The sequence below is a fragment of the Vigna radiata genome, unplaced genomic scaffold (genome assembly GCF_000741045.1).
Source record: "Vigna radiata var. radiata cultivar VC1973A unplaced genomic scaffold, Vradiata_ver6 scaffold_268, whole genome shotgun sequence".
Lineage (NCBI taxonomy): Eukaryota > Viridiplantae > Streptophyta > Magnoliopsida > Fabales > Fabaceae > Vigna > Vigna radiata.
In genome coordinates, this window is record NW_014543978.1 from 251,215 (window position 1) to 262,316 (window position 11,102).

At 31.4% G+C, this 11,102-nt stretch overlaps 3 protein-coding genes across 3 annotated transcripts; all 3 read right to left on the reverse strand.

Moving 5' to 3' along the window:
• Positions 1-6: 6 nt before the first annotated feature.
• On the reverse strand, positions 7-969 carry LOC106755080. Its single transcript, XM_014637176.2, has 2 exons — positions 862-969; positions 7-711 (listed from the first exon to the last, which is right to left on the reverse strand). Exons 1-2 carry the CDS (start codon positions 895-897, stop codon positions 388-390), a joined length of 360 nt encoding a protein of 119 aa, XP_014492662.1. The 5' UTR covers positions 898-969; the 3' UTR covers positions 7-387.
• An 884-nt stretch (positions 970-1,853) lies between these two features.
• LOC106755068 (cyanogenic beta-glucosidase-like) lies at positions 1,854-3,352 on the reverse strand. Its single transcript, XM_022778142.1, has 4 exons — positions 3,223-3,352; positions 2,608-2,863; positions 2,373-2,488; positions 1,854-1,893 (listed from the first exon to the last, which is right to left on the reverse strand). The coding sequence occupies exons 1-4, from the start codon at positions 3,300-3,302 to the stop codon at positions 1,854-1,856; spliced, it is 492 nt and encodes a 163-aa protein (XP_022633863.1). The 5' UTR covers positions 3,303-3,352.
• Positions 3,353-6,540: 3,188 nt separating this feature from the next.
• On the reverse strand, positions 6,541-10,319 carry LOC106755079 (putative disease resistance RPP13-like protein 1). Its single transcript, XM_014637174.2, has one exon. It carries the CDS (start codon positions 10,146-10,148, stop codon positions 6,696-6,698), a length of 3,453 nt encoding a protein of 1,150 aa, XP_014492660.1. The 5' UTR covers positions 10,149-10,319; the 3' UTR covers positions 6,541-6,695.
• Between the last annotated feature and the right edge of the window lie 783 nt (positions 10,320-11,102).

The window sequence follows — 11,102 nt, forward strand, 5'->3', positions numbered from 1 at the left end:
CGAGCCACAGTGCAGTTTTGGACATCCTGTTGAACTGAAGGAGCCACCTGTGTCAACGTGGGGGACCACTGGTCATTTTAGGTGTTTTTTGAAGGAAACTTGACGTGTTTTTGTTTCATTTTGGGTGTTTATTGAAGGAAAGTAGATTGCTTTGACAAAATAAGTAGTGCTGAATTCATTCATCTCAAAACAATGATTACAATAAGAACATTACATGATATCTTACTAAATTATAAAAGTGCCCAATAACAACATTGAAACTTGAATACAAGTACAATCATCCAATAATCAGTCTTATAGCTGATAACATACTATTACAGTACTCCATTAAAGTAATTTTCCCCCTTCACTAGAAAACATAAATTAAAGCATACNTAAATTAATCTATTAATTGTCTGCTTGTTTGGATGATGATGACGGTTGGTCTGCTTCTGTGGATGATGATGACGGTAAGTCAGTTGGCCGAACAAATTTGCGGAGGATGGCGTTTGCATTGATATTGAAATGCTTGTTTGCAATAAAAGAAGAGTTGGTGGAATCCACCCATGTCTTGGTTAACTCACGCAAAAGTTTAGCATTCAATGTCACTTTACCACTGAACTCTAAAAACCAAAAAAATGGAGTCTTGGAGATGACTTCCCTTTGGTCCTCTGTCAACCGTTCGTTGAGAGCGCTAATATACATGGTTGAAAATGAATGACGCACACTCAACTGTCCATAACAAAATAACAATCCAAATCAAATAACAAACAAACACCATACACAACCCACAAGAAACCATAAAAAAACCCTAAACCCAAACCTAAAACCGAATACCCAAACACAAATCCAAATACCCAAACCCACAATAAAGGAACTTACCTTCGTCCAGCGATGCTCGAATCCGGAACTTGCCATTTCAGAGCAGTGGAGAGCAATGGAGACGACGAGATTGTGGAGAAGAGTAGTCCGTGAGCGTTAATGGAAAAGACGATAAATGTGAGAGAGAAACCAATTCTGAGACAGAACCAATCCTTCACATTCAAACTCAAAATGTCCAGGGGTAGAAAAGGAAAACATTCTCTCTCTAAAACTCTGCATTTTTCAGACAAAATTTAAAAAAAAAAAAAAATTATTGGCCAATAGCATGTTGACACGTGGCAGTGTCAAATGAGTGTCAAATTTATGGTGTCAAAATAACGGGATCCCTACGTCATATGGGATAAGCCAGTTGTTGGTCATGATAAATGCTCTGTTAAAAACGAGCGTCGAATTTGGAATGTCTATGACGTTAATTATGAATGGGAAAGTTTATTCTTTTATTATTTTTTTCTTTTAAACCACCACTTATAGGTCGAATTATTTTGGAATTCGACGTATTATTGGTCAGATAGAAAACAAAGAAAGAAATAATAACAAAGGGATTCACCCTTTTGCTTTTGGCGGGCTTATTAAACGTCCAATATTTGTTATGTTGGACGTCAAATGTGATGGAAGTAAAACTGTGAAAGCAAACCACTATTTTTAATATTTATTTATTGTGAATTGAACGTCAGTTGTTCCCAAAGGTAATGTTACGTGATTCTAAAGTTATTATTTTACATCGATATGTTGTGTTGACGTTAATTAATTTTAGACGACGTGAAACAATTGAATTTATTTACAAAATTGTCATCACTAATATTGTTTTTTCTGTTATTTTTTATACACGATTTTTGTATTAGTGTAGGTCTTGCTTCATTTAATTCAGGTGCATCAGTAGCAGAATAAGAAGTACAGTAGTTTAATCCATTAAAATCAAAGGACGCTCTTAAAAGTTTGATTTCATTAGCAGAGAACTTTGGTAACCGACTCCCTATCAAAGATTGCATGGATTAATGAGGATATTCTCCAGTTGTCAATGGCTCCGTAAACCTACAATACAATATTTGAATAAGTTGTTTGGACAAATATATTGGATTATTTACGTGCGAACTAATGTAAATTAGTTATGGAGATTATTGGTTTAATCATAGCATTATAGTTGAGTAGATAATCAGTATTTATTATTGAATTTCTCATCTGATAATCTGACATGGAATTGACTGCTCTGTTTATGTTGTTCATGAGAAGTTTTGTGCTCTTATCTGACCACTATATCAAGCTTTTGTCCCTTCAATTAGACTATTTATTTCTATGACTAATCATAAAATGAAAGTAATTTTCTCTATACACATCTATTACACTCCAGAGTTAACTTATGATGAAAAGATGTTATATAATGATGCATCATTGTGTGAAAAGATTTGAATCTTTCTCCTACAATATATTGACTTAAACTGAAAATATAAGCTAGAATCACTATCATAGTACAGATGAGTTCCACATAAGAACTTAGTTTATAAAGCAGTTACCATCCAAACATAAAATCAAGGGCTCTTTGTGCACCAAACTGATCTAACTCTGTATCATAGAGTGTTACTATCCAATCAAATGCCAGTGACATCCCTATCATACCCGTTTGAGAAACCTACACTTATATGAAGAAAAATTTAAGTTTAGGACTATTTTATTATGAACTCTTGATTAGATAAGGAAACCAATACACTTTCCTGATTGCATTTCAAAATACAAGATATGTAATTAAACCTGATACTTTGTCTTATAGACATTGACAGCAGCTGCATGAGCAAGTAATTGATTGTGAGTCACTATGTAGGGTTCAATGGCTGAATCACCACCAGTACAAGATGAGTTTTGCCAGGTTGAAAATCTTCCAGGTGGTGAAATACCATCAACATACCCATATTTACTGAAGGGCCATGGTTCATTTAGTGTAATCCAATGTTTAACTCTGTCTCCAAATTCTTTAAAACAATGTTTTGCATAATCTTGAAAATCGTTCCTAGATAGTGATAAACAAAGTAGATAGATATGAGTTAAAATATGTTCACACAAGTATATTTTGATTATTTGATGTAAGTAATGTGAGTTACACTATATTAGGACTCAAAAAACCATCACACTCGTTTATATGGTAATGAAACATTTTTCAAGATTATTGAAAAAGTAAAAATTCTTTGAAAATAAAAGGATTATTGCAAAATTTTGTCCATCTGTGAAACTTTCCCTGCATAGTTTTCATAAAAATTTACAAGAAATATGTTTCTCACAAATTTTTCTCCCGAATTTACAATATCTTACTAAATATTATAAACAATATATCTCACAAAATATAAAAAGTTATCACAGTTTTGGAAGTACCTGATAAGCAGATGATACTGTCCCAAATGTAAAACTTTTTGAAAAACTCCTTCTGTTAAGAGATGTAATCCCAAAATCATCAGCGGAAAAAGTTGAAATTGCAGCTTCAGTACAGTTTGGTACTAACATCATAATCAGCAAAAAAACAGAGAGATGTAAACTCAATGCCAAAACTGCAATCTTCATAGTTGTTTCACTTTCATTGTAGATGTGTGCACTATTACACAAGACTATATAATTAACGTAGTCTAATATTATGTTATTTATAAATATTTTAAAATATTTTTATATGAAGGAGTTTACAATCCAAGTATAAGAAGCTCTTACAAAATTAAATAATTTCTCGACTTTAACAAACTTGACTTAGTTTTGCTTAATATAAAAATAGAATAGCCTATGGAATATTATTTTGATCCATAATTTTTTTCAAATAATGTTGTCAGTCACTTAACAGGGATGTCACTTAGTTAAATGAAATATTAAACTTCATAACTTAATTGAAAACGATAAAAAATTATTTTGAAAGTTTTCAAATTTATTAGAAACATAACTAAGCCAAAATTTGAAGTCTTAATTAAGCCAAAACATAATGAACTGTTATTCTTTTTCCATCCAAAAGGCCACCAATGTGCAAGTAATGGTCTTAATTGTGATAGAAACTGGAGTCTCATTTTCGGGTATGTGTAAATAATACTAGTTATAATGTTAGACTTCTTAGGTAAATTGTTTTGAAGAATTATCTGCCAATTGCAATTAAATGACATGACTCTACAATTCATTCTCTAGTATATACATAATAAGACATCGTCCTCCACTTTGAACCAACCTCTCACAATTTTGCTTTTGGCACTATCATTTTCGGGTATGTGTAAATAATATTAGTTATAATGTTAGACTATTCATTCTCTAGTACATACTAGATACATGATAAGGCATTGTCCTCCACTTTGGACCAAGCTCTCACAGTTTTGCTTTTAACACCATCATTTCAAAAGATCTTGTGTATATAAACCTTTGACTAGCCCTTCTTTTACTTGATGTGGGATTTTGTTTGCACTCCAACAACAGCTATGTTTCTATGTCTGGTTTTTGGGCCCATGAAATTTTAATTCTAAAATTGCTTTTGCTGTTTTTAGTCTCCTTTTAGACCTGTGTTCATTATTCTTAGGACACCCTTTAATATCGACTGTGATGGCTGTGCACAAAAAGTGAAGAAAATTATGCAGACAATGAATGGTACATTATTCTTAGGACACCCTTCTTATTTTTCTTATATCAAAATTTCTTTTTCTGTTAGCATTTTCATTCTCAACTTTATTAACATGTCATTTAATCTACATGTCCTGCTATTTCTGATTTGCAACTTTCCTTAATTAGATACACAGATGATGTTTACTATATGGGGTCTTTCACTTTACTTGGTTTAATCTTCATTTGATTATATTCATTTGCTTGTAAAAGAAATTGTTATTGTTATTGTGCAAACGTGTATTCTATGAAAGTAGATGCAGATAAGGGAAAGTGATGAAGAAAGTGGAAAAGTACCAAAATCACGAGAAGATCTTCACTTGATCTTGATAGTAACTTTTATGAAATGTGACATATATGTTGAGATATTTTAAAACATAAAGCTAAATTAATTTAATATATATTTTGTGATATTTCTGAATTTAGTATATTAATTTGATATATATTTCTTATATATTTGTATACATAGTAGATTAATTTCATATTATTTGATTAAATCACATGATAAGTGTGATTATATATGCGGTTTTTTCAAATAAAAATAAAAAATGGATATTAGCTTAAAAAAACTTATCTTAGAGTATGGTTAAAGATATTGACATGTGAATACTTGTTATATGATATATTAGATTATTAATTTTTTAAATTATTATATAATATAATTAGATTATTAAATTTTTAATATGGTAAAATTATTATACAAATATTATTATCTTTTAAAATAATTAAATAAAACTAAAAATTAAAGCATTGGTTATAAAATTTATAAAAAATAATTCATAAATACTTTTTAGAATTTAAAATTTTTTTAAAATAATTTTTAAACAATTTTTAGTGGTTTTAAACCTTTAAATAATAATAAAATATGATATGTTTTGTTACATTTTGTAATTGTCAAAATATGATAAAATATCAAAAAATAAGAGTGAATTTTGTAGCAAGTTTTAACTGTTAGTATTTTTTTTTCTAGCAATAATATAAGTGGTTATTTTTGTTTTGTCACAAACTATCTTTTAGATGTGTAATTTTGATGGTTATTTTAACCGTCAAAAATTATATTTGTAATGATTTTTAATCATTAAAACTTGTTATTTTAACCTTTACATTTTTTTTAGTACTTTAAACTTTGTAAATATATTTAGATCGTTCTGTATATTTAATAATATTAACTAATCCCATGAAATTAAATTAATTTTTACAATTCGGATTACATTAAACTTTTAATTCAAAAATATTAATACTAAAAGAAAAATGAATTACCCACACCATAAAATCATTTTCCGTGCATCAAACATAAGCTATCCTATCTAAGTGCATTTAAATCTTGATATTTTAATCAAATTCGGTCTCTTAATTACAAATTAAAATGATCATTATTAATCAAATATAATAATTCAATTAAAAAATAAATGTAATCATTACCAATCAAGTTTAGTCTCTTAATTGAAAAGTAATATGATCATTAGTGCATATAAGTAAATATTAAGTACAATTTCAAAAATTGTTACGTAATAACATTATATCAACATTCTTAAATAAAAAAAATTGATAATTAAATTTACATTTAAATAAGTTTTAGTCTTTAATATAAGATTGATTTTTACTTTAAACTATTTTTTCAAATAGATATTTAATAAATTAAATATTTTTATTTGTATTTCTTGTGTTTTGCATGTTTAACTCTTGCATAAACATGTTTAACAAAAACTAGATTCTTGGAGAATCACATACCTTAAATCACTTCTATTATTATATGTCATCATAGAAAGAAAAAAACATATAGGTGTTATGATAAAACTAAGGTAAAGAATTAAAAGACAAATAAAAATATTTCAAAAATACTTCTAAAGACACAATGTAATGTTAAAGAAAAAAAATACAAAAAAATATACTTTTCAAGGAATTAAATTTATTTGAATAATATATTATTTATTTCATTTAAAAAATAATATTAGAAACTTAAAATTTATTTAAGCTTTACCGTTATTGCATTTAATTGAGTACTTAAAATAAAACTGATAAGCAGACTTTAAGTTTAAAGTAAATACATTTGTTATATCAGAATTTATTCGAAACCAAATCATGAATAAAGAGATAAAGGCTTAATAATTATAGTGTTAAAAAAATTTCATGGAGGTACAATTTGTTACATGACCGGACTACCAAAAGAGGAAATGTAGTTCATACACCACTAAGTATCCTTACCATTAAACAAAGCAAACTCACTACCATATAAATATGTCTCGAATGTGAGCAATCTTTTTCCTGTCTTCGCCTCCTTTATGGTAACGCTGTTCCAGCAAAGGACAGTCGTGTATGTAAAGAAGTGAAACTGATTTGGGAAGACTCTCCTCTGGTAAGCATTGAAGGTTGGGACAGTTCCAAAGACCCAGTGTTTTAAGAGATGAGAGTTCTAAGAGACCCTTGTAGTTCAGTTTTTTTAGATTTCGACAATCAGATATTATTAAAGAGGAAAGAGAGAGTGGAAGCAAACCTTCATCAGGAAAACATTCTGCCTCTACATTTTCAATGCTTAATTTTTCCAACGAAGAACTGTCTCCGAAAACTCTTTTCAGTGAGCCAACAAGTCTAAAGCAATTATTGAGTGTGATGGAATTTAAATTTAATGGGAAACCTCCATCAGGGAACAACTCAAGTCTTGGACAGTCTTTGATTGTCAGATACTTGAGATGATTGTGAACGTGATCCTGTGAAATCATCTGTAGATTAGGAAACCCACCGAGTTCAAGGGTCCTGAGTGTTGGGAAAAAATCCAGTGGAAAGATCTTTAGAGAGACACAGTCATCACTTTTTGACTCCAGAGCTGAACCAATGTCCAAGATTTCAAGAGAAGTGTCGAATAACATATGTCCAACAGTTGCCACCAATGATGCTGCCATGTCGTGCCCATCCCTTGTGAGCTTTTTCATTGTAGACCGCTCCAACTGCAGCTTTCCACACTCTTCTAGACGTAATTCTACCGCACTCACAATCAAAGCTTCTAGTTGTTCGCAGTTAGAGACGTATAGATATTTTAAAGTAACGAACTTTGGCAGGTATCCTTTCAGCTTGGGACAATTTCTTATGGAAAAATGTTGTAGACGTGGAAAAGCACCTGTCACAGCTTGGCAGTCCCACTTTTCCCATTGCCTCATATCAGAGAAATACAAAGTTTTCAGGGATTTAAATGAACAAGAGTTGTTCTCATGAAAATCAGCATCAATACTCACTATCTCATCAAATCCTGAAATTCTCAGATAATTGAGAAATGGCAAAAGTCCAAGCGGAGGTAACCGTTGGCAAGATTCACATCCCTCCAACACTAAGGACACCAGATTCTGTAATGAATTATCGAGTAACCAATTTGGAAATTGTTTACCAATATAGTTACTTATTGACAACTTTTTCAAGTATTTTGAAGGTCGTAGATTTTCAATTACATCCTCAACTTTTTCTGAATCAACAGAGGAACTGTCAATAAAATTCCATTTTAACTCTAGCTCTACAAGGTGCGGTTTGTTCTTCAAATCTACTTCTATTGTATCAGAGGAATTCTCAATATTCTGCATATCATCAATTGTTAGACTTCCATGAAGATTGAGTTCTCCCAATTGCCGAATATTGATTTCCTTACTTTTCTCCACATGAAATGAACTTATCGATACTTGAGGATTTTTCAGCTTTCCCAAATGTGCTACCACATTTTTCACTCCAATACCTTCTAATTCAAGACAACGCAAATTGTCTAGTTCATGTAAACATGAAGGAATCTCCTTTAATTTTCGACAATAGTTCAGCTTCAGTATTTGCAACTTGTAGAGTAAACTTATTGAGTCGGGTAGTTTTTCTATTTCAGTATAAGAGAGATCAAATGAACGAAGATGCTTAAGATTTCCTATAGATTTAGGCATCTCTGTAAGGCTACAATGATTCAAAGATAAGACACGTATCAACTTAAATCTGGAGAACAAGTCATCTATCGACATCTTGCAATCCCAAACCCAACCATCACCTATTGGCGTAAATGTATGCAACTTTTGAGTATCAATCGAACTCCCAAACCCATAAAAACATGATTTAGAGGATGAAAATGAAAATGAAAAATGACGGGTTGTTTTGGGTATACCTTTTGGTTCATCAACTCCTAACCTGATGCAGAAGTCCTCCGAAACATATTTTGCCAAATCATTTAGAAGGTCATGCATGATAAAACGATTTTCCTCTTTGTTGGTTGACGGTTGAAAGAAGGACCATGATAATAGATCACTGAAATATTCTTCACCAACTTCTTTAAGACTCTTTTTCTGTAGAGGATTTTCTAGAAAATTTTGAGTCATCCACAGTTGAATTAAATACTCCTTGTCAAACCGATAACCTTTGGGAAATAAGGCACAGAAAGCAAAGCATTTCTTCAGATGAGAAGGAAGGTGGAAATAGCTCAATTTTAAAGCAGGGAATATACCACTTTCATTTTCTGAAAAGTGCCATATCTCACTTTTCATAATACTTTCCCATTCCCAAAGGAATGATTTGTTGTGTAATAGGCTTCCCATAGTTTTTAAGGCTAAAGGAAGTCCATCACATTTTTCAACTATCTTCTTACCAATCTCTATGAAGTCTGGGTCTGGTCGCGGATTAGCATTTTGGAATGCATGCTTTGCGAACAAGTCCCAACAATAATCTCCTTTTAATCCTTGCAGGAAGTGCTTTTCTGATCGCATGGCAGCAGCAACCTTCTGACTCCGAGTAGTGACAAGAATCCTACTGCCTTGGCCTCCGAAAACAAGGGGCTTTTGCACATCTTCCCATTTAGATGGGTTTTCATTCCAAACGTCATCCAAAATGAGAAGAAATTTCTTCCTCATAAGTTCTTCTTTCAATCTTTTCTGAATCATTTCTTGTTGTATACTATGATCAGTTGAACCAGTAATTGTACCAAGAATTGCTTTTGATACTTTGAGAACATCAAATTCCTGTGGAACACTAACCCAAGCTTTCATATCAAATTTACCTTCAAGCCTTGGGTCACGGAATACATGTTGAGCAAGAGAGGTCTTACCCAACCCACCCATGCCCACAATAGAAAGTATAGATAGGTTGTTGTGAGTGTCCGATGTGAGCCAGTTCAAGACAAATTTTTTGTCATCATCTCTGCCATAGATAAAACTATCATTTGGCAAAGATGTATATGTTAATTTACTACCCGATCCTGATCCAACCCCAACACCACCACCCTTTTCCAAACCTAGAATATTGCTTTCGGTTGCAAGATCTTCTAGGTCCTCAATGACTTGTTCCATCTTGGATTCAATTTCTATTTCAAAGAAACTAACAAAAGAAGAATTGAGGGAATTCCACACCTTGTTAGTAGCACTCTGAGACTCAGCTTCCGCCTGGCTTTTGGAGAGTTCATAATCTATCTCATCCAAGAGATCCTCTACATCAAACACAACATCTTTGGCTCTGAGAAGCCAATCTTTGACACGTTGATCTGTGAACTGCTTTTGTTCTGCATCAAAAGCCACAACATCAATGGCAAGGAGCTTCATCTTCAAGTTGCTGAGTTGCTTCTTGTGCTTTCTTTGAGAAAATATATGGACAAGACGGGAAGCCAAAGTGTCGATAGTCCTCCCGAGGAAAGTAGGAACAAGAACACCGGTAACCATTTCTGCTGCCATGAATGAAACTGTGAGATTTGGAGTGAAGCTTATGGGTGTGATTAGGTGCAGTGCAATGGAAATAATATTAATAAGGTAATTTTTGAATGATGGCCATGAATTAAGGTTGGTGAACTTTTTCCCTTGTGGCTCGTCAACAACCAATGAAAAGTATCGAGTCTTCCGACAGCACTGTTATTCACAACTTTATCTATATTTTCTAAGAATTGTCAATTATTAGGTATAAGAGTAGAAAATGAATCACATTCCATCCTCCAGGTCTTCGAGTCAATGGAGTAGAAACAAGAAAAATATACATAGAGAAGGGACATAATTGATGATAACAGAGAATAATAAGATAATAATAATGATGATAAAAGCTATGAAATGAGATAGAAAAGATTAAAAAGAGAAAATAGTTGTAAATTAATAAAAGATAACAAGCGAGTGATATATATAATGATATAATCAGATTAAAAAAACTAAAAGAGTGAGAGAAAATAAGTGATATATCTTGTGATAATGGATGTAATCAGAAAAAGTAAAGAAATTAAAAATGAAATAAAAATGGGATAAAAAAGTTCAAGGGCATATTAGTCTCTCGTTTTTTTTCTTATTTTTGTTAAACTTGTGTAACTTTTTTTATTAAGCAAATATAAACTATTTAAACACATTGTATATAATTAAGCAAATATTAACTTAATTTATTACAAATTTCTAAAAAATACTTTTACCGAACGAGTCGAATTTTGACAATGGTTTATTCCATAGTTGGAGGAATTAATGCAGTTATGGAAATAGTATCCTTTGTTTACATATAGTTCTCTTCTAAATATTTTTTAAGAAAACTTGGATAAGTGTGTTGATTAGGTGAATCAGAAATAGTAAATATAATCGTTGTAAATATTGGAAAAGTAAAACTTGGGTAATTTAATAAAACTTCTTAAAATGTTGTAAGGAAGAATTACACATAAC

Coding starts and splice junctions, on each gene's coding strand:
- LOC106755080 (XM_014637176.2), bottom strand. CDS start 897: ATGGCAAGTTCCGGATTCGAGCATCGCTGGACGAAG. Junction 712..861: donor TCGAGCATCGCTGGACGAAG/GTAAGTTCCTTT, acceptor TGTTATGGACAG/TTGAGTGTGCGTCATTCATT.
- LOC106755068 (XM_022778142.1), bottom strand. CDS start 3,302: ATGATTTTGGGATTACATCTCTTAACAGAAGGAGTTTTTCAAAAAGTT. Junction 2,864..3,222: donor CAGTATCATCTGCTTATCAG/GTACTTCCAAAA, acceptor ATCACTATCTAG/GAACGATTTTCAAGATTATG. Junction 1,894..2,372: donor CTTGATTTTATGTTTGGATG/GTAACTGCTTTA, acceptor ATTGTATTGTAG/GTTTACGGAGCCATTGACAA.
- LOC106755079 (XM_014637174.2), bottom strand. CDS start 10,148: ATGGCAGCAGAAATGGTTACCGGTGTTCTTGTTCCTACTTTCCTCGGG.